The sequence below is a fragment of the Musca domestica genome, unplaced genomic scaffold (assembly GCF_030504385.1).
Source record: "Musca domestica strain aabys unplaced genomic scaffold, Musca_domestica.polishedcontigs.V.1.1 1, whole genome shotgun sequence".
NCBI lineage: Eukaryota > Metazoa > Arthropoda > Insecta > Diptera > Muscidae > Musca > Musca domestica.
Genome location: NW_026712114.1, coordinates 40464464 through 40489106, shown reverse-complemented (window position 1 = coordinate 40489106; position 24643 = coordinate 40464464). Strand labels below are relative to the sequence as shown.

Genomic DNA, 24643 nt, shown 5'->3' with positions numbered 1-24643 from the left:
TATATCTTTGTGCATTTGTTTGTAACATGAATAAGGAAGCGAGATAGACCCATGGTTACTTTAAGGATATTCATAGAATTGATTTCTGAGTCGATATACGCATGTCAGTCCGTCCTTCCGTCCGTCCATGTATTCTTGTGAACAAAATGCAGCTCGCATTTTTTATCCGATTGGAATGAAATTTTCCAAACAATATTTGTTTGGCACAAGGAAGAACCCTATGAAATTGGTTATAATCGGATCAGATTTAGATATAGCTCCCATATATCTTCATGTGCACCAAATAGCTAATATAAGCCCAAATGAACTGTATATTGGTACATCCCACCGGATTCAGGTTAGAAGAAAGTAAATCAAATTTTGAGAAAATCTGTTCATATATAGCCTTAGCTCCCATAAATGTTTCATACGATTTGCGGTTTTAAGTCCCTCACATGCGTAATATGCACTCCAGATGAAGGATATTTGGTACCGGACACCAGACACTGCTCAAAAATACCTATGTCAAATTTTATAGAGATCGGTTCAGATTAGGATATAGCTCTCATGTATATCTCTATCCGATATCAGGTTTAATGTGCACCAAATGGCTAATATCAGCCCAAATGGACTGAATTTTGGCAATTATGATTGAATTCATTCTATATATAAGTTCTTCAATTTGATGTAAGTCGGTTCAGATATAGCTATAGCGGCGCTGCTCAAGAAAAAAAATCTCTTTCCAGTAAAATTTCTCTTTGCTTATTTAAATCAAGAACAAAACAGTGTTAAGTCATTATTTATACAAATATTTGTTATTCATTTGCTTTGTAAATCATTTTGGCAAATATTAAAAACAATTATATGGTATCGTAAAATATAAAGACAAACTGAATTTTAATTTTCTCTTAAATTATCTCTTTTTTCGGCTCATGTTCTAGAACACGGTTTTGAGCAGGGCTGTTATAGCTTCCATATATATGATTTATCCGATTTCAAATCCCTCGCAAGCGTAATATGCATTCCACAACAATGATCTTTGGTACCACATATCAGATACAGTTCTAAAATAAGTGTATCAAATTTTGTAAAGATCGGTTCAGATTTGGATATAGCTCCCATATACAAGGTGAGATAAAAAAACTGCAACCAACTTCAGACTGCTGTCATTTCTAAGCCACTCGTCCGACATATGTTAAAATGATTCCAGTGACAGCTCATTATATTATTTACAAGCGTACAAAAGAACTTTGGTGAGAATTTTCCAGAAAAAAAGTTATTCGTAATGGAATTCAAGCATGATAGTGCGATTTCTTTATATCGATCGTTACCGTTATACTTGTAGCGTAACCTGACGTTAAGGAAATGGACGGAAGAAAACAGCAACATTAGCAGAAATGGTTCGAAGCGAGCGACTTCATCGAAACCGAAAAATGGCTCGTGAGCTGAACATATCGCAATATTCCATTCGGCAAATATTGAAAAAATAAGCTCGGGGTAAAGCCATTGAAATTCTAAAAAATGCAAGAACTTACACCGCAACAGAAGAAAAATAGACTCAAAAGAGCTAACGAGTTGCTCGGCAGAAAGTGGTGAACTGCCGAATTTGGTTTTTTCCGATGAGAAAACATTCGTTGTCCAGTAGTTTGTAAAAAAACAAAATTATCGTGTTTACTTGCCAAAGAGAGCAGCTAAAAATGTGCACCTTCGTTCGGCCACCAGAACTCAAGCGCCGGCCATGGTGATGGTGTGGATTGCCAAAACAGCAGATGGTCGCTCTCCGCTCGTGTTAATCGACCGTGGCATCACAATAAATGCCGAATAATATTGCAAAAATATTCTGAAGGGTGTATTAAAGCCTTGGGCACGCGAACATTTTGGCCGCAGACCTTGTACATTCCAACAGGACTCAGCACAATCGCACTTAGCACGCGCCACCCATGAATTGTTACAAAATGAGGTTCCTCGCTTTATTTCCAGCGCACACTAAAATCTCCGGTTACCAATCCGTCGGACTATTGTTTCTGATATATTTTGGAAAGCAAGGTTGGCACTAAAAAATACCAAAGTGTCGATCACCTCAAGTAAGCGCATCTCCAGGAATGGACCAAAATACAGCAGAGCAACATTCGGGCAGCGTGTGGTTTCATTGGTCGTTTGAAGCCATAAATCGTGCCAAAGGTGACCAATTTGAACAAATCTAAACTTTTTCAAAAATTCGTTGCTATTTTCGTCGTGATTGCTTTGCAATGTAAAAATTATGGCGTTTTACTTTGTTGCATTTTTTTTTATCTCACCCTATATAGTTATTCAATGTACATCTTGGATAAAGTGCATTATGAATAAATGGTTTGTACGAAACAAAAACAAATGAGATTTTAAGAAAATCAAAAATTTGGGCTCAAAATTCTATTGCCTTGATGTTGTCAATTAATTGCATGTAACATTTGCTGGTAAATTTACTTAATATTAGCAATTATGATATCATAAAAATATATGTATATTCTCTTGGTGTCAATATGCGTCTACTTCATTGATTGTTGTAAAATTAGTTTTATAACAAAAATAAATTTTCAAAATTGAAAAACAAAATCGTTTATTTCATGCTTCAATATACAATGTAATGGGTTTTGTTTATAAAATGACATTTGGGTCAAACCTCCTGGTTAGTTTTTCAATTAAAATTCCTTTCTTTGTGGGAAATCTAAGCAATTTTTGCATTTCTTTTACGTCATGTAATTGTTTTGCAAAGCCTAATCCTTCTTTTCCGCAATTCAAAAATAAGCCCAGAGCCCAAAAATGTTAAGAATTTTTTTTCAAACAGTTTCAAACATTCTCTTATATATTTAAAACTTTGACACAAATATAAATGTGTACAAACCAACAACAAATATATTTCCATAGAAACTGACACAAGTTCATACATACATTCCGACAACTTTATCCGGAATGTCAAATCAAAAGGAGATATAACAAAAAGAATGTGCGATTTGCTTGAATGAACACCCAAAAATCATGAATGTATATGACATATATTATCCTTTGGATATATGTTTTATCCTTTTTTGGGGTCATTGTATTACACAGAGATGCTAATTGTAAGTCAGGCTTGAAATTCAATCAAAATAACTGGCAAATTATTTGGAAATCCAATAGCCAATGTTATATAGTAAATTCTTGTAGAAAATGATTTCGTGTGTGTATTGGAAGGAATGAGGAAATGGGGTTAGTTCGTTGCAAACCCAACGTAATCATTGGAATCAAATAACAAGAAGTAAGAAGTGCCAAAGAAATGTAAAGTTAGAAGTTATCTACTAAACTATCCAACATTTTGGAAATAGGAAAAATATAAATTTCATTAAATGGAATGGTTCCTCATACATTTTTTTACTATGACCATAACTTTAGACACATTCGTCGCAGTATTTCGTCTGCAGGCAGGTCTAGTTCGAAGATGGGCTATATTGGTACACGATATAGTATATCACAGTACCTCCCTATATTCGGTATTTTGACGATGTTAGCTACATTTTTAATGGAATTGTCTAAAAATCCATACTATAAGTTGCACTTCATCCCCTTGAAGAGTAATGTCTTTATAGATCTACGGCATCAGATAGTTACCACATACAACGGTACCCCCGATATTCAATATTTTGACGATTTTAGGGATATTTCAAATTTTGTATTTACGATTCGTAATTCAGCTTCATTATTCGTATTTAAATATTGTAATGGCTTATGACAAAATTACCTATCCAAGTCTATCGTATAATATAACAGCTATATTCGGTATTTGGAAGATTTTAAAAGAATTTTTACGGATTTTATTTTTTTGAAAATTTCTAAATTCGTTCGAAATGGAAGAGGGTATTTAAATTTCGGCCCGGTCATACTCACTGTTTTTTACTTGTTAAACCATTAGGCTTTTTTTCCGGCAAACTTGTATGATATGCTGAACCTTAATGTCGCTCTAATCGAAAGAAATATACGCTTATATTGAGAATTTGAGTGAAGTATAAGTATCTATTTCCCTTTGTAACTTATCGAAATGACCATTTTGGACTTTAAATTATATATTCTTGATCAGCGTAAAATTCTAAAATTTTGTCTGTCTGCGTTCTGAAAACAATTCAAGGTCGTAACTTTGAACTAATCTTTTTATTGTTTATTTGATAAGGAGATCTTGTGGTAATGAATGCTTTTCTGGACAAACGGATTGAATGAGAGTCACTGAGAGAGTGAAAGATAGATGTATCAAAGAATTTTAGAAACTTCGGAATGTAAGGCTACAAAAAGTTCTAAAATGTTACTAAATTCTCTAAAATGGTACCATTTGATATTATATGACCGGATAGAACCAAAAACTTGAAATTTGATAAGAGAATGAATGTTGGAAAGCAAGTTTGAGTATATCTGAAGGTGGTTTTGGAAATATGCACTAAGTGTGCGTACTGTACTAAATGGTACTAAATATGGAACAATTTGGTTTAGGGTTACGGGATGAAGCTGGAATTTTGAATTGGGCCCCTGCTGATGGTAGATAATGGTGATAAAGAAGTGGTTTTGGGAATGTGTACTATAAGTGTTCGAAATGTACTAAATAGTACTACATTTGGTTAAAATTTGGTATTAAGGTGACTGTGTTGCCATATGGAGGTGTTTGCGGAAATAGTGTCTATAATTGTACGAAAAGTACTGAATGATACTATACTTTGCATTCTGAAATTTGATATTTAGATTACAGATGGTATCTGACTTTGAAATTTGCCGATAGTTTGGAAATGCGTCATTTATTTGTTCGAAATTACTCAATGGTACTGAATTTGGTATTAATGAAGGCATAGATATGAAATGTTGAAATTTGATATAGATCTCGTTCTTGGTGTCTGTGGTTTATGCCAGGTGTATAAATGTCCGACGACTCCTTTTGCAACATCTCTTCCTCCTTTTTAAAAGCCATACGTGTCTCAGTGGTCCTTTTTTAAAATATAGCTTAAAAATCCCTATAAAAGGGACCGTAGCAAGGCAAAACATCCTACAAGATTAAAGTATGGACAAGACTGTCGCAATTACTAAAATCAGGGGGTAATCTTATATAAGGACAGTACCAAAACATGGACCTTTATTTATACTTTTGTGCTGGTGGCAAGTCTACATAATAAAAACTTAAAATACCAAAGCTTGGTATCAAACGTTAAAACCGGGATTAAACCTCATATATGAACTACACCAATAAGTTGGCCGATATAACTCGGTTTTTCAACCAATGATTCTCTAAGTAATATATATGTAAAAATATTCCGGTACCTTTGTCTATGGTTAAAGCTATATAAAGGTCTTGAAAGGTTTCTTTGCAATGCAAACTTTCTATTTTTAGCTCTACTTTCATAATTTACTGAGTTTGTAAAATAATTATGTTTGGTGTTGCTAGATTTTATTTTAATTTCGTATGTCCCACTATTTGTATTCACATTTTGTCTAGTGTGAAGATAGTAAATATTAATCCATCCAATTCTCTTGTAGCACCCAACACACGTTCACAAATCAAAACAAACATCATTCTCGTTTTTTATTGTCAATAGAGGATTAATAAATATAAGCCGGTCCATTTCTATACCCTCCATCTTGAGAATATATATATATATATATATATATATATATATATATATATATATATATGTCTGTCTGTAGAAATCACGATAGAACCCACATTATTTGACGTAGAGCTTCAAAGTATGGGACAAGAATTTGTATTGTGTCTGGAATGGTTGGTATTGAAAATGAGATATATCGGTCCACGTTCTGATATAGTCGCCAATATAACGGTTCCTCTCGATATTCGGTATTTCGATGATTTTAGCCACATTTGTCCAAAAATTGGTATTTGTAGGTCAAAATGGGTTCTTGCTCCGGTGACAGAACATTGCATGTATAGGTCCACGTTTTCGTATAGCCCCCATACAACGGTACCTCCCGATATTCGGCATTTTAATGGTTTTAGCCACATTTTTCCACGGATTTGTTATAATGGATTTTAGCTCCAGTGGCTTAACACAGTTCGTATAGATTTTTATGATTATAACTCCGGTGGTGGAACATAGTACATATAGGTCCACGTTATTGTATAGCCCCCATATAATGCTACCCCCGGATATTCAGTATTATGATGATTATTTCAAACATTTTCCCACGGATTTGTAAAAAAATGGTATTTGTAGATCATTATGTGTTCTAGCTCCGGCGTCAGAACATTAAATGTTTAGGTTCAAGTTTTTCCATAGCGCACATATAACGATACCAACCGCTTTTTGGTATTTTAATAATCTATCTTTAGAAATCGTAAATTGGGAATCTTAATTTTAAGATGTACTAACCCTAATGTCTCAGTCCTACTGGTACTTTATCGAAAAACTAATAACCCAATTCAAACGAAAGCGTATACTTCTAATATATTAAATATCCATGTGGTAAATTTCGATTCCTTCAATTTTCCATGTCAGACATATTTCATCTCAACTTATTATCGCTTGCTCCCTCATGACCTTTTCAATATCGTTTTCCTTCAGCAATTCACCTAGATTTTCAATTTCATTTTTTGCGGTTAATTTTTTTTTACATCTGCCTATAAAAATTCCCAAAGCAAACATTTAATAAAACAACGATTGGAAATCTAATAATAAACATACAAGCCCGACTGACGGACGCAGCGACCAAAGATGAGTAAGCACTTATTGTAAACATTTTAACACGTCGTCTGGAGATTGAAGCGGTGTGAGAGCGAGCAAAGAGAGATTAGTGAAAGTTTCTGTTTATCTTAAGCGATGGATGGGCTGAACAACATAAATAAATAAATAATAAAAATGTTATCTCGAAACATTACAAATAACCAGCCTATCGTAATTAACAAGGGTTAAGGATGGGGAACTTACCATCTTCATTATCATAGGAACGGCCTTCACGTGGTATTTCATTATTTTGGTCCTCGTCCTCCTCCATTGAATCTTTGGCTGCTGATGCTTGGGTGGTATGCGATGGTGCCTCTGCAGCCATATCCTCATCCAATTCGGCCTGCTCGTCATAGACATTATCGTTACGATAGAACTTTAAACGTTGGGTCACGTTCACATCCTGAGCATCCAATACCTCGTTAAGATAAACGTAGACATTCTTTTGGAAACAGGCAAAGGTTGGCCGTTGATAGCACTCCTGAATGATTCCGGACACCAGATTATTGTCGTGGGCAAAGCGCTTGGCAAAACGTAAAAATATCGAATCGTCGGCATTGAATTTACTCTTGAATTTCCTTTTGACATATCGGGAGCTGTCATTTCTTAACCAGTCAGACGTGGTTTCATTTATGGCCATAATCGAAGGTGAAAAAGTCGTTGTTGTTGTCGTATAAAAGGAATCATTGCTTGTGGGTAATGTGGTGACCGGTGTCAGGGGTGTTGTCGCCATATTTGAATCAACATTGCCATAAAGGGCAGATGGGTTTGCATCTTTAGTATTTTGATCCGCTTTGACTAGTGGCACGGTGTATTCTGAAAATAAGGCAACAACATAAAGTAAGCCAAACAATAGCCAGCGTTTTTGTTGTTGTTGGTCTTGGTAATGTTGCCGGTATTGACATTGTTGTAATGGCCTAAGCCGTCGCTGTTTACAATGGGAATAATGTAAAGATGAAGCGGGGGGAGAAGGAGGAGGATGTGAAGAAGTTGGCTGGTGTTGTCTGACGTGCTGGTGTTGGCGGCTATCGTTTTCATTGTTGTCGCTGATATCTCCAAGTTTTGATTCAAACACTTGTAAACCGCTTAGGCATGTTCTTATCGTTGCGTTGTTGTCGTTGTTGCTGTTATTGCTACTACTATTTTCGATTATTGTCCCACTGAGCTGATTTTCGTTACAACAACTTTGGCCATCGGCAGCCATCAGTAATAGATGATTTAACATTTCTTTGGATTTTGACAAACGTCCGCAGTCTCTGCGCTGTGCACCACATTCACTCATCATCTTAAGCTTGAAAGACTTTCTATTCGCTCGATAATGGTATTGTTCTGAATTAGTTTCATTTATAAATTGATTGCTATTTAACTTTTTTAGTTTTAAGGCCATTTCATTCATTTATTTTCTCGCAGGTTTTTCAAAACATTTTCTTGTTCTTCTTATCAATGTTGGCATTCAATAGGATTTTTATTTTGATCTGGAATAAAAGAAGAGAACAATAACATGAAAGCTAAAGAAGGGGAAACAACGAAAAGAAAGAACACTTGGAGATTATCTACGGAAATAAAGAAGATTAATTTAATGTGGTAGACCATTTCAATTGGCACGCAAAATCAAAACGGGTTGAGATTTTGGTCTTCCATGGATTTGGGGTTTCACTTTTCTTTGTGTTATTTATTACTTTTTGTCGATATTGGAATTTCACTTGCTGTCATGACAGTTGAAAGAGTAGGAAATTAAGACTCGTTTTTATGCTGCAACCAATGAAATCGAATTGCATTTTCAAATTCCCCAAAAGAAAACGGAGGGTATATAAATTTTGCCATTCCGTCTGCAACATCTACAAACATTTGTGAATTAATAAATTCTTGATCAGAAGAAAATTCGTAGTCTATTTGGTTATGTCTGTCTTATTGTTGAACTAGACTAGAAATACCAGATGTATTGTGTCTCAGTTATGAGTTTCCATGGGTTGGAAGTTCAATAAAGGTTTACCATTTGCTATAATTTCCATCGTTTTATTCTCTCCACCATAGTATGGAGGATACATTAAGTTTGTGTTTCCGTTTGTTACACCTCGAAGTATACATTTTAGACCCAACAAGTCAGCATAAAATTCTATGAAGTAAGTTAATAAAATTACACTCAAATGTATATTATGTCTGCAGGAATTTCGGTATTGGAAATGGGCCATGTAAGGCAACGTTATAACCATATAGTGGTACCTCCCGATATTCGGTATTCCGATTATTTAAGCGACAGTATTCACTTAATATTTTTCAAATGTCGTATTTGCAGTTCGCAATGGATACTACAGCCTATGACAGAAAATTGTCTGTGCAGGTCCAGTCTTCGGATAGCCCCCATATAATGGTACCTCCAGATATTCGGTTACGTTAACGGTACCTCCCGATATTTGGTATTTTGATTATTTTAGCAACATTATTCACCGGGATTGTTTCAAATTTGGTATTTAAAGTTCGTAATGAATACTACAGCCTATGACAGTAAATTGTCAGTGCAGGTCCACGTACTCGTATAGCACCAATATAACGGTACCCTATAACGGTATTTTGATGATTTTGATGATGCAGGGCCACGTCGTTGTATAGACCACAAAATAAGATTTTAACAGAATTTTGTTTAAATTGCCAAATTCATTCCAAATTGTGGTATTCAATGTTCTGCCCGGCCGAACTTACAGTTATTTTACTTGTTTTATTATTTGTTCTCATGGGTTGGAAGTTCAATAAACATGTACCATTTGCTTAATTTCCACCTTGTTGTATCACCGATTTAAAATATTTTAAGGGTTTACATGCATATTCAACTTAATTTGCTTCAATTCGGATTCTCAAGAAACTTAAACTCATTCCTACAGAAAGGTTCCGATCCAGTGAATCTTCATTTTCGAAGTCACAGTTTCCATCTAAACTGACTGTCGTTTTGAAATATGACCTTTCCTTGGATAGGAACTCTCCCATAGAGTTTTTTACAGTTATGTTTCCAGTCACACTTTCCATATTCGTCCAGACTAATTTTGGTGGATTTTTTTAATAATATAGAATCCTGCAAAAACGTTTTTTTTACTTTCTGACTGGTGACATTGTCCCTTGATTCAGTATATGCTTCTAGGCTGGATTTGGTCGTACGTGTCAATTCCATTTGGGCCAATATTAAGCATTTGATTCAAAATAAACGCGAAATCGGAAAAAGATATATGGAATCTATATCCAAATCTGTAACGATATTGATAAAATTTGAGAGAGTTTTTTTCTGTGCTATATATATCTGGTATCTGGTATGTGAGGGACTTAAGCGACAAATCGGATGAAACATATATATGGGAGCTCAGGACTTTTGGACTGACATTGGCCATTTGGTGTACAATGAACCCGAAATCGTCTGAAGATATATATAGACGCTATATTTAAATCTGAACCGATCTTTATAAAATTTGCCAGAAGTATTTCTGGGATGTATCTGATATCTGGTACCAAATATCATTGTTGTCGGATGTATATTACGAATGTGAGGGACGTAAACACCATCGATAAAACATATGTAGACTGGTCGTTTGGACTTATATTAGCCATTTGGTGCACAATTAACCCGAAATCTTAATACGGTTCGTCCTTGTGCCAAATCAATATTGTTTGCAAAATTTCATCTCAATCGGATAATAAGTCACAAGATTACATGTATAGACGCACGGACAGACGGACTGACATGCACAAATCGATTCAGAAAGTGATTCTATGAAGATCCTTAAAAGTAACTATGGGTCTCCATGTTACAAACAAATGCACAAAGACAATTTATTTATTTTTTTTTTGTTGGTTTCCAAAGATTTTCACTTGAGAAATTTTCATTAACAAAGTATATAAGTTAAATTTAGCACAGATCAGGCAGGTCAAGTTCGAAGATGGGCTATACCGGTCCATGAAATCGTATAGCTCCCATATAACGGAATTGTCTGAAAATCCGCACAAAGAGTTCCTTCTCCTTTACCCTCTGGATGAAAATTGTCTATATAGGTCCACGATATCGTATAGCGCCATACAACGGTACCCTTCGATATTCGGTATTTTGATGATTTTAACGGAATTGTTTCAAATATCGTATTCCACACATCTTCGTGTAACCCCATGTAGTGATATCTCCTCATAATTGGCATTTTGATGATTTAAATAAATTATTAACCGAAATTCTTTCAAATTTTAGCTGAACTTAGCTGGTTTTTTAGGTACTAATAATTGCAAGGGGTCTCTTTGCACCAAATCCCTTTCAGGACATCTCGAAAGGGAAGTCGATCTAGCGATGTCCGTCCGTCCGTCTGTATGGCTGGCTGGCTAGTGCGCACGACAACTCTCGAAGCGAGTATCCGAACTTGGTATATCGTAATATTATTGTCAAACTAAGATCGAGTTCGGAAATGTGAAATATTGGTGCACTCCTTTTTGTACCTCCCCCACAATGTGACAACATTTTCAAAGAAAATAATTTATTGCACAGAAAGAGAAAGCATAATCCAATTTTGCTCCAACTTTGCGAATCCTAATATTTGCATCAGTGCGAAAATGGACAATATAGATCCACTCTATCAACTACCTCCCCACTAAGGGTCAAAATTTTGAATAAATATAATTCCTATATAAATGATGTAAGAGTCCGATTTTCTTCTAATTTCCCACATCACAATATTTTTATTAACCTATTTTCTGGTGTAAAAATGGAATATATCGGTTCACTAATTCTGTAGCCCCTTCCCCCCACACACACAAAGGGTCAACATTTCGAATATTCATGAAGCTCATAAATAGCGAAACTATCATTAGATTCCATTCCGACTTGCATTTCTCAATATTTCCATCAACACAAGATCTTTTATAAAGATGGTAGAAATCGGACCATTTCTTCTGGTACCTCCCCTACAAAGGGTGAAATCCGAAATAAGCATCCGATTCCCTTCACATTCTAATATCTCTACTAACTCAAGACCTGGTGTGAAGGTGGAATATATAGGTCCACTCCTTCTGGTACCTTCCCCACAAAGGTTCAAAATTTTGAATTACCAAAACGCTTATAAAGTAAACGAAGTAAGCATCCGATAATTCACACATCCCACTATTTCTATTAACTCAAGACCCCACAAAGTGGTTAACATTTTGAATAACTCTATTAACTCAAGACCCCACAAAGTGGTTAACATTTTGAATAACTATTAAGTTTATAAAACGCGAAATTAGCATCCCATTATTTTCAAACTTTGCACATCCCAATAAAATGCTGTGAAGATAGAATGTTTCGGTCCACTCCTCTTGATGCCTTCTCCGCCAAGGGTCAAAATTGTATATAACCAGCATTCTCCGATTCTCCAATATTTCTATTAACACAAGATCTGGTGTGAAGATGAAATATATCAGATCACTCCTTCTGGTACCTCTCCTACAAAGGTCACAATTTTCAATATTTATATCCCTTATAATTTGCGCAACAGCGATTCTTTTACAATTTGGTAACCTGCGATCTGATGTAGATAAAGAATTCATCTGCTGTCTTCTTCTGGTACCTCCCCCACAAAAGGTTAAATTTTGGATTTAACGCGGATATAAATGTTAGATGTTCATCAAAGTTTTTGGGTTAACATCACTAACTGTGTTAAATATATTAAAATGATACGAGCATACCCTATAAAACCAATGTGTTCCCCATACATGATGCAACTTTTTATGCTGAATCAAGAATCTGCATAAATACTTTATGCTGTTGAATGAATTTTAAATATCCCCCATTGTATGGCGAAGGGAATAAAATGCCCTGATCTATAGAAATTAACACCCTTTGTACTTTTACCAAGCCATTTGCATTGCTACCAGTATCGACTTCTCCATTCTAAGTCCTACAAACATACATTAAAACGAAATGCCTCTATCGATTCTCTCTTTTTCCCACATGTACAATTTCGCTGAATTTGTCACACTTTCTTTAAATACTTTTTCGCTAATTCCTATTAAATGCACAGTGTTTGCAAATAATTAGTGTGTGAAGGCATTCAAATTCCACAACTATTCATAACTAAATAGGATAGAAATTCCAATTAGCACCCCAGAAACAAAACAAACCAAAAATTTAAATCGCATTGGGCAAACAGAAAAAACTTTCCATTTCAACGGCAGTGGTCTACCAGACATCAATTCGTCTATCTATCCATACGTCCAACCATCCATCGATTGGATGAATACCCAAGCCAACCTCAAACAAGTGTGTGTTTAACCAAATTTCTTTAGATTTGCCTGAAAAGTGGGTCAGAGCGCATAAGCGCACAGTCAAGCTTAATAACCAGGCGATCCACGGCCACTAACACCACCATGACTAACTAAACAAGAACAGTTGCTGTCAGTTCGGCCAGTTGCACAAAATTGAAAGTTGCGAATCGAATTGGCGCACACCACCAGCCATAGTGTGCAATTGGTGCTGGGTTAGAGGGGAGGGCATTGAAAGTGTTAAGTACCTTTTTTGCATAAGTCATAATTATGTGCATTTACCTTTCCTTCCTTTCTTTCCCCTAAAACATTTCAACTTTCTTCTTTGCTGGATTATGGGCACAATATTTTTCAGTTTCTGTAACCATCATCTTTAAGTTTGAAATTAATATTTTGTATTTTTAAATAGATGTGATAAAATTTTAAATAAACACAACATACAAAACAAGAGACCATAGCCCAATATGGCCTATAGTTATTGTACATACCTATTTGGAATAGTTGTTATCAGCCATACACACCTACGAAAATCTGTGGCTGATGATGTTGTTTCTGTCGTTGTCGGAGTTTTTACATCACTTTCACAAAAATGCCTTTTTGTCACTTTATTTATTTATGTTATTATTGTTGTTGTTGGTTTTTGTGTATATTTTTACTACTCCGTTTTTTTATGTTTATGGATTTCGAAATTGTCTCTCTTCTCGAGATTTGTTGGTTCCGTGCGTGTTAATGCGTGCCAATCCGATGTTGAAAATCACAACAAAAATACACACCACTAAAGACTCCAAGACAAGATCACGGCCAAGACGTCTATACCAAAAAATAACAAAAACAAAACACAAACTTGATGCACCAAACTGGCGGAACACAGTCAACTAATTTCATAAAACAAGTTAAATGCGGCAGCAGCTGGGGCTCACTGGCTGGCTCTAAATTACAATCACAATAAATTTCCTTTTACTCGAGTGCAGCAGCCACTACCACTTCAAGCAGGTTTCATGCATTTTTTATTTAAAAATTCCGTTTAAAATTTAAAATTGTAACACACAAGCACACTCATGCATGCACATCAAAGTTACACTAGACGGTGGAATGACGATCGATTTGTTAATGCAATAATATGCCACTTTTGTTTTTGACTTCATGCGTCGTTGTTGAAAATACGTTGTGCCTTCTTTGTTAACCGGTGACGAACTGATGCTGTTAACACCGACCAACGTTGGTAATGATCATCTGGCTGTGAAATGCCGCACCACTGTCGCAATGTGAGCAACAGAAAAGAAAGTCTACGAAGAAATGCCGCTTTCGTTAAGATTTCTGGCATGGATAGGTGGTAAGTGAAAGAGAGCACAGCGATAGAGTGTGTTTAGTTGAGAGACAGATTGTACACCGGGAGAAATTTTGTACTACACTTCCATAATAATTTTTGAAACAACTCAGTACATGTGTGTGCCGTTTTTATACCCTTCACAGACGAGGTATGGGGTATATTAAGTTAACTCATCGAAATAATCGTTTTAGACACAACAGCACAACACAACATTCATGACCAGCCTAAAATTCTAAGTCGATTTAGTGAAGTTTGTTTGTCTGAACGTCCGTTGTAATCACGCTAGAGTCCAAATGACATGTGATATGGAGGTTATATTTTGGATAGACCCATTCCCGGCGAAGCGCTTGCTTGAGGTGATCGACACTTTGGTATTTCTTATTGCCAACCTTGCTTTTCAATATATTCCAGGCACAATAGTCCAACGGTTTGGTATCCGGAGATTTTGGTGGCATTGTGCGCAGGAAATGAAGCGATGCCACGGTCGATTAATACGAGCGGAGAGGGACCTTCGGCAGTTATGGCGGCTAACACCATCACCATGGACGGCACTTGAGTTCTGGTGGCCAACCGAAGGTGCTCATTTTCAGCTGACCTCTTTAGCACGTAAACACGATCATTTTGTTTATTTACAAACTGCTGGACAACGAATGTTTTCTCATCGAGAAAACCAAATTCGGCAGTTCACCACTTTCGTCCAAGCGAAGCAACTCTTTATCTCTTTTGAGTCTATATTCTTTCTGTTGGGGTGTAAGTTCGATATGTTCAGCTCTCGAGCCATTTTTCGGCTTTTCGAATCATTCTTTACTTTTCAAACCATTTCTGCTGATGTTGCTGTTTTCTTCCGTCCACTTCCTTGACGTCGGGCTACGCTACCAGTATCACAGTAAAGAGCGATGGTACGAGATACAAAAGATTTATTCACATTTAAATGCTGCAGTGCTCTAACAATAGCCACTTGTGGTTTTCCAGCCAAATATAAAGAAATCACATTATCATGGTTGAATTCCATCACGATTTTTTTTTTCGGAAATTCTCACCAAAATGCCTTTGTACACTTGTGAACAATATAATGAGCTGTCACTGGAATAATTTTAGCAGCTGTCGGACAAGTGGCTTAGAAATGACATCAGTCTGAAGTTGGTTGCAGTGTTTTCATCTCCCCCGTATATCACGGTGGCGCAATGTTTTAAAGTAAAAATGTCAAAATTTTAACGCTTGACTTTAACCGAATTCTTGTACTGTCGAAGTAAAATATTTCAACATTTTTAGCGGTATTTCGGTCTGGAACTTCGGCAACTCTTTAATAATGTATCTTATTTCGTCTAAACTTGGTGTATCGTAATACCCTTATGAAGCCTTAATTGAGTTCGGAGATTGGCAATATCAGTCCACCACTGTAGATACGTACCCCAAAACAAGGTCAACATTCTTGCAGAAAATAATTTAATTCAGAGGTCCATATAATGCCAATCCTAATATTTGTATAAGTTCTAGATCAGGTGTGAAAATGCACAACATCGGCGATCTACTTCTAGTACCTCCCCCCCACCAACTATCAACATTTTGAATAATTATAGTTCTTATAGAAATATGAATAATTCATCGATGCTCCTGGTGAGAATATGGGGTTTATTGGGCACTCTTTCCCACAAAGAGTCAACATTGGATGTGTAGGTCAAAACTTCATGGTATGTCACAAAAATAGGTATACATAATTGGGAAACTGCTAAGGATTTCGAATCAAAATCTTGATTTACGGTTTTGCGGACTACTACAGATTTTTTTAAATCCATCGAAATATTTCCGTTAAAATTAATCTAGTCAAATCGATTCGAATCTAAATAAATTTGTCGGAATTTTAATGCGACATTTTTATGAAACAGTTTATCCTCATCAATTTTACCAGATAGTTACACTTTTCCTGTAATTGTTAGGAATAATAACAAGTAAAAAGCAGTAAGTTCGGCCGGGCCGAACTTTGAATACCCTCCACCATTTGGAACGAATTGGAAAATATTCAAAAATATAAAATCCATTGAAAATTTTGTTAAAATCTTTAAAATACCTAATATCGGAACATGCCGATATATGGGGGGATATACGCTACTGTTGACCTATATAGACAAATCTATGTCTGGGGGTAAAGTACTCACAAGGAACCCCTTGTGTGGAATTTCGGACAATTCTGTAATGTGGCTGAAATCATCAAAATACCCAATATCAGAATTCTCTGTCGGGTGCTCACAAAGAACCCCTTGTGTACAAAGAACCCCTTGTGACCAATCCGTTGAAAAATAAGGCTGAAAACATCAAAATACCGAATATCGGGGGTACCGTTATATAAGGGCTATACGATATCGTGGACCTATATAGATAATTCTCTGCCGAGGTATAAAGGAACTCCTTGTGTGGATTTTCAGACAATTCCGTTGAAAAATGTGGATAAAATCATCAAAATACCGAATATCGGGGGTACAGTTATATGGGCGATATCGGACCTATATAGACAATTTTTTTGAGGGGGTTAAATGCCTACAAGGGACTCCTTTTGTGGAATTTCAGACAATTCCATTGAAAAATGTGGATAAAATCATCAAAATACCAAATATCGGGGGTACCCTTATATGGGGGCTATATGATATCGTGGACCGATATACCCCGTCTTCGAACTTGACCTGCCTGCAGACAAAAGAGAGATCTGTGCAAAATTTTAGCTTCCTATCTTAATTCGTTTAGACTGTAGCTTGATTACAACAGACGGGCAGACGGACAGACGGACAGACGGACGGACAGGGTTAGATCGTCTTAGAATTTTACGCTGATCAAGAATATATATATACTTTGTTGGGTCTAAAATGATTATTTCGATGAGTTACAAACGGAATGACGAACTTAATATACCCTCTATACTTTTTTTGGTAGAGGGTATAAAAATCTAAAATTGGGAATTTATTTTGAAAGTATTGTAATCAGCCTCAGTCTATGAGTAAAACCGTCACATATTTTCAGTGTACCAATACAAAACAAAAACTTTCGTTAAGTTTTTGTTATGACTACACTGCGCAGACGTAGCACAGCAAACAATAACATGGCATTTGTACGAGTATGTATGCAAGCATGTTGGTGTAACAGGTTCTCACTGCTCTCATCGGTGGGCAATTATGCGCAACATTTACATTTGGCTGCTTTAATACCAGTTATCGCTCACTGATATTCAGTGGGTTTTTAGGTAACAGTAACAGCGGCGACATCAACAGCTGTTGATGTTTTTATTTTGAAATTCCAAAAAAATTGACGATAGAAGTTGGTAGGAGAACTAAACGTTTACTTCCTCTTCTGGAGTGTGTACGCATGCGCACTCACTGGATGGTGCTGTTGTAATTGGCTAGCATTTTTTCTGGTTCGTTTGTTTTGTACAATTTTGACTTTATTCGGTGCTGTTTGTATTAAACAATGAATAAAATCCATTAAATGACAATAACTGAAACTGCTGTACAATGACTTTGCAGACTAAAGTTATGGATATTACACTTCACTGAGGAGGAGAACAACAATAGAGATGTCACATTTTAGAAATGATGTGCCTAAATATTTGTGTATATTTAACAATTATTTGACAGAATCGCTTCTATTCACTAAAGAAGCTAATGATCTGCGATTGGTATTGAGGTCATAACCACAGTGTCCGGTTTTTTTATTACTAAGACTATGTACATTAATAAGGTTTTGACCGGCATGCAAAACAAGAAATTCACCAAATGAGTGACAGAAAGAATATAGCACATAAAATTCGTAATGACCCCAATCTCGCAAAGAGGCTGCTGGAGGAATATATATATTTTTTTTTGTAATGCAGATATAGACAAACAAAGTATGCATAATGTGTTTAATAATTGAACCAATGCACATATAACTTTATGTGATTTTTATTTAACATATGTTACCAGAACCATGGTACTATGGTGGGATATGTTTGAAAGCAACCTATCTCTATTAATTGTACTGACAAAATTATCATAAGTACAAGTGTAGCAATTTGTTGTATTTATATTTTTTCATGATCGCGTTCTATATATTTCTAATGATTTATTTCATCCATCATATATATATATATATGATGGATGAAGTAAATCATTAATATTAAGTTTGTAATTCCATTTGTAACACCTTGAAATATACATGTTAGACCCCACAAAGTATATTCATTCTTCATCAGCATAAAATTCTATTTTTTAGCTCTCTCTAGCTTCCGAACGAAATGAAGGAGGTTGATAAACTTTTACTGAAATGTGTACTATGTCTGCTGGACTTTTGGTATTGACAATGGGTCATGTACCTCCCGATATTCGGTATTTTGATTATTTTAGCAACATAATTCACCGGAATTGTTTCAAATTTAGTATTTGAAGTTCGTAATAAATACTACAGCCTAAGACAGAAAATTGTCTGTGCAGGATCACGTAGCCCCACCACCTGTAACACCTCGAAATATACATTTTAGACCCAAAAAAAAAAAATATATATATATGTATATATATATATATATATATATATATATATATATATATATATATATATATATATATATATATTCTTGATCAGAACAAAATTCTACGTCGATTTAACGATTTCCGTCCGTTTATCCGTCTGCGGAAATCACTCTAGCTTCCTAACGAAATGAAGTAGGTTGATAAAATTTTACTTAAATGTGAACTATGTCTGCAGGACTTTTGGTATTGAAAAAGGGTGATGTAGGTCCACGTTTTGGTATAGCACCCATATAATGGTACCTCCCTTTTTTCAGGAATTTGGTGATTTAAGCCACATTATTCACCTGAAATGTTTCAAATTTTGTATTTGAAGTTCGTAACGGATATTACAGCCTATGACAGAAAATTGTCTGTGCAGGTCCACGTCTTCATATAGCCCCCATATAACAGTACCTCCCGATATTCGGTATTTGGATGATTTTAGCGACATTATTCACCGGAATTGTTTCAAATTTTGGTATTTAAAATTCGTAATGGATACTACAACCTATGGCAGAGAATTGTCTAACAAGTCCACGGTTTGGTATAACCCCCATATAATTGTGCCTCTCTATATTCGGTATTTTGATGATTTCAGCTACATTATTCACCTATTTTTATACCCTCCACCACACATAGTATGGAGGGAATAGTAAGTTCGTCATTCCGTTTGTAACTCATCGAAATAATCATTTTAGACCCAACAAAGTATACATATTCTTTTACATATTCCCATATAACGGTACCCTCCGATATTCGGTATTTTGATTATTTTAGCCACATTTTTCAACGGAATTGTCTGATAATCCACACAAAGAGTTCCTTGTGGGTACTTTATCCCGTGAAAGAGAATTATCTATATAGGTCCACGATATCGTATAGCCGCCATATAACGGTACCCTCCGATATTCGGTATTTTGATGATTTTAGGCATATTTTTCAGGTCCACGTTTTGGTATAGCACCCATATAATGGTACCTCCCTTTTTTCGGTATTTTGGTGATTTAAGCCACATTATTCACCTGAAATGTTTCAAATTTTGTATTTGAAGTTCGTAATGATTACTACAGCCTTAGACAGAAAATTGTCTGTGTAGGTTTACGTCTTCGTATAGCCCTCATATAACGGTACCCCCCGATATTCGGTATTTTGATGGTTTTAGCGACATTATTCACCGGAATTGTTTCAAATTTGGTATTTGAAGTTCGTAATGGATACTACAGCCTATGACAGAAAATTGTCTGTGCAGGTCCAAGTCTTGGCATAGCTCTAATATAACGGCTACATTCGGTATTTTTAAGATTTTAACAGAATTTTTAATGGATTTTTTTTTTTTGAAAATCGTTCCAAATGGAAGAGGGTATTCAAAGATCGGCTCGGCCGATCTTATAGCTTTTTTACTTGTTTTTCCTAAGTTTCGCAATTGAATATTGTAATGGCTTATGATAAAAGTTGTCTATCCACGTCATCGTGTAGATCCTATATAATGGCTATATTCGGTATTTTAAGAGAATTTTTAACGGATTTTATTTAGTTTGAAAATTGCCATTGTCGTACCAAATGGTAAAGGGTATTCAAAGTTCGGCACGGCCGAACTTAGCTTCATTTTTACTTGTTACAAGTTCGAGCGTAGCTTTTCGGAGATCTGAGTTTGACACACACACACATATTGGTAAATATCATTAATGGCGGGAGCATATTACGGGTCTCAGGTAGCTTTAAACTAAAATCATTTGCAGCATATTATTGGTTAAAATTAATCCCATTTAGGCATGTATTAAGAATTTTGTGCACATTAAATGTAAAATCGAATGAAAATATATATGGAGATCGTCAAAAGAAATGTCCAACGCCATTAAATACTACGTCCCAGTATAGAGAATAATTAATTAAAAGGAAATCGTTTTCGAATAACGTAAAATTTCGAACAGAACTGGGTTCTAACTTGATGAGCCGCAATAATAATACAAAATCGTTGTTATTAATATTAATTGCTACTTCTATGTAAAATACTAATTATTTTAATATTCACAATATAATGAAATAAATGGGCACAAGTTTATATCTTCTATATTTAGAATGTTTGAGATTGAAACATTTACTCTATGCGATTTGGAAGCGGGCAGAAAAGGTTTGATCTATACAAAAATCATAATTTAAATCGCCATTAAAAATTGTAGCCAATACACTGCCTTAGGCATGCTATGGTTTTTGCTATAATGAGTCAACAATAGATAGGCCACCTAATAAACTCATTACAAAATCTATGAAAAATCAATTAGGCTATAGGAATAATTTGAATAATTAAGTTACTCTCAAAAACTATGTCGTTCATCTTTGATGTTTACCAGATATTGTTTTGTTTCAAATATCGGTCAACATTTAATTATCTTTCAGTGCTGTGTCTATTTCCTCAAAGTTTTAATCACTTTCACCGCTTGTCATCTCAAACAAATTGACACTTTGCTTACAGCAAAAACGATTGCAAAGTTTTTCGGTTTAGCAGCAGTTGTATGGGCAATCATTCATAATTTGTAACAAGTTCATTGTGTCAGGTTGATGAGTGTATTAAGAAAGTGTAGAAGCGGTTTCGTCAGAGGTCAAACAATTGAGTTGTAAAAAGTTTATCTAGAGAATCAATTGTATGAAATTATTATTTTATTTCGTGTGTATGTCCGATTTTTATACCTTACACCACATAGTGGTAAGGGTATTATGTCTTTGTGCATTTTAAACATGGAGAAGGAAGCGAGATAGACCCAAAGTTACTTTTGAGGATCTTCATAGAATCATTTTTTGAGCCAATTTGTGCATGTCAGTCCGTCCGTTCGTCTATTTGTCTGTCCAATACAGCTCGAAAATACCTCTGGCAAATTTTATCGACATCTTCATCCGATTTTGTGGTCATTTTCCACCACATACAGTAGCTCCAAACGAAACTCGTACAGCTAAAAAAATATTTGTCTTATAATTTCAAAAAATCAAAATGCACCAATAAATTTTCTTCTTTGCAAGATTTGGTATGCTGGCGGACTTTTTTCATCGAGATAGCTCCATAAATTCTCTATGGGGTTTATGTCTGGACTCTATGCTGGTGTATCCATGACGTGGGGACAATTGTATAGCGGCCCTGACCACACTTTATGAAACTTGTCTTCATAAAATAATAATCTTTACCAAGGCCGAGCTTTTCCTAACAGAGAGGCAAATTTTCTTTCACAATGTTAAGGTATATAGCCTAATCCATAATACCCTTAAGAAAATGCAATACACAAGGTCTAGAGGCTTAAAACGAACCTCACACAATTACTGAGCCACCACCGTGTTTCACTGTAGGTATATGTTTGGCCAGGAGCGCTTCATTTGACTTTCTCCATACATAATGTCTGCCATCTGAACCAAAAAGGTTGAATTTGCTCTGGTCCGTAAACAGCACATTCTTCCAAAATGTTCATTCTTCCTTGGCAAATCGCAATCTTACTTCCTGATTTCCCTTGCTGATTAGAGTTTTTTTGTCTAGCTCTCCTTCCAGTGTAATTCGAATTATGCAGTATATTTTTTTTAATTTTTTGAGGGCAACATGCTTTTCCCAAATCCTTTTCAGCAATTTTTGCAAGCTTCGGTGCACTCAAAAATGAATCCTTTTTGATCTGCCGTTAAATATACTTCTCATCACTCAAAGTAAATATTTTATTATTTGCCGTTTTTTTACTTATTTTCTACACATCCATCTGTCTTGAGTCGTTTTATGATGTACTGAACTGTAAATCGGCTTCTGTTAACAATCTCAGATATCTCACCTAGCGATTTTCGGTTTTTGTAATATTAAATTACTAAATTTCTCACTTCAACAGTGTTTTGTCCTCCTTGTCTTCTCTTTTAGGGACTTCCCCAAATGCATTTTCCAACAATCGCGTGAAGTTGGATGCAGTTCGAAACTGGGTTGCCATATAAATGTAAGTTGTACGAGTTTAGCTTTTGCATAGAAATTTGGTGAGTTTTAGAATAAATGCCATTATTTTGTCAAATAAATAAAAACAGTAAATAAACAAGTAAGCAAAAGCTATAGTCGTGCGGGGCCGACCATGTGATACCCTACAACACTACAATATGTTATGCAAGATTTCGTGTCCTTTGGTTTCTATTTGTGACCTTTATAACGGCTGCAAAATCAGAAACATTTTGAGTTGCTGGTCCCTTTCAACCCCTAAATATATTGCAGACATCTTTGAAGCCCTTCTGAGCCTAACCCTACCTTTGTCAAAACCTTCGTGAGGATCGAACGATAAATGCAATCTGTATATAAATAATAACCCCAACCTGTGTTGTAAAGTGCAAAAATATGACAAAATATACACTTCAATATTATAAGTCAAATTGAAAAAATCGCATGCGATAAAAAATATGAAAAATTAAAAAAATGTCACAAAATACTACAAAATCTATATTAAATCAAAATCGCTAACATCCCCTTCCTTTGTATATATACATTGTATATATTTCGCTATATATATCCGATATTTTTACCATCGTCTATTTGTGATTTCGCCGGCATTAAAAATATTGGCGGTTTATTAGAAAATTTGACTTTTATATAACACAAATGTTATGGTCTATTTCACCCACTAAATATTACCCAATGACCATCAAAATTGGAAGGCTTCTGCCCAGCCCTAAGTTCTAGCCCCATGCTAACTTCCGCTTCGATTGGTCTATAATTGTGACCTGTAGAGCAGCTGCAAAATTATGAAAGTGTTTGGTCCACTTCAACCCCTAAATATTATGCGATCATCTCCAAAAGCAATAGGGTTCTATTCTGGCCCACCTCCATTCTAAATTTTGTGAAGATCGGGCCATAATTGCGACCTGTAGAGTGATTACAAATTAACATGGACAGACGGACGGACGGACATACATAGCTAGATCGACTCAGCTCGGCGAGATAGGAGGATCCATATATACTTTCCTATGTGGGAAACCAATATTTCGAGGTGTTACATAATTTTTGGCCCAATCAAACTTATAATACCCCCAACACATAGTGTTGTAGGGTATAAAAATATAGGTTCCTTCTGGTAGTGAATTTGATAACAATTATATATTGCATGAAAGAAAATTGTTTGCTAAGTGTACGAGTATTGCTTGGAGCTACTGCAAATTGGATAGCTTTTATACCATCCACCATACTATGGAGGGTATATTATCTTTGTCATTCCGTTTGTAACTCCTCGAAATACTCATGTCAGACCCAACATATATAGTATATATATTCTTGATCAGCGTAAAATTCTAAGTCTGTCTGTCTGTCTGTTGTAATCAGGCTATCTTTCGAACGAATTGAGATAGAAGGCTAAAATGTTGCACACATCTTTATTTTTCCAGTAGGCAGGTTAAGTTCGTAAATGGGCCATGTAGGTCCACGTTTTCATATAGCCCCCATATAACGGTACCTCCCGATATTCGGTATTTTGATGATTTTAGCGACATTATTCACCGGAATTTTTTCAACTTTGGTATTTGAAGTTCGAAATGGATACTACAGCATAAGGCAGAAATTTGTCGGTGCAGGTCCACGTCTTCGTATAGCCCCCATATAACGATACCTCCCGATATTCGGTATTGTGATGATTTTAGCGACATTATTCACCGGAATTGTTTTAAATTTGGTATTTGAAGTTCGTAATGAATACTACAGCTTAAGGCAGAAATTTGTCGGTGCAGGTCCACGTCTTCGTATAGCCCCCATATAACGGTACCTCCCAAAATTCGGTATTTTGATGATTTTAGCGTCATTATTCACCGGAATTGTT

At 35.5% G+C, this 24643-nt stretch overlaps 1 protein-coding gene and 1 long non-coding RNA gene across 4 annotated transcripts in view; one reads left to right on the top strand and one right to left on the bottom strand.

Annotated features, from left to right (window-relative positions):
• Positions 1 to 24643, top strand: part of LOC131802470 (uncharacterized) — a 167581-nt gene that overhangs the window by 103294 nt on the left and 39644 nt on the right. The gene's annotated exons all lie outside the window — the stretch shown is intronic.
• LOC101891327 (uncharacterized) overlaps positions 1 to 24643 on the bottom strand; it is a 73884-nt gene that overhangs the window by 18192 nt on the left and 31049 nt on the right. For 2 of the 3 annotated variants that reach the window (XM_059122783.1, XM_059122772.1), the window contains exon 2: positions 6912 to 8182. In XM_059122783.1, coding sequence (XP_058978766.1) covers positions 6912 to 8103 — 1192 coding nt within the window. In that variant the 5' untranslated portion in view covers positions 8104 to 8182. Of the gene's footprint in view, positions 1 to 6911; positions 8183 to 13459; positions 14180 to 24643 lie in introns of those variants that run through there. The other variant, XM_020040009.2, reaches the window with a different exon arrangement.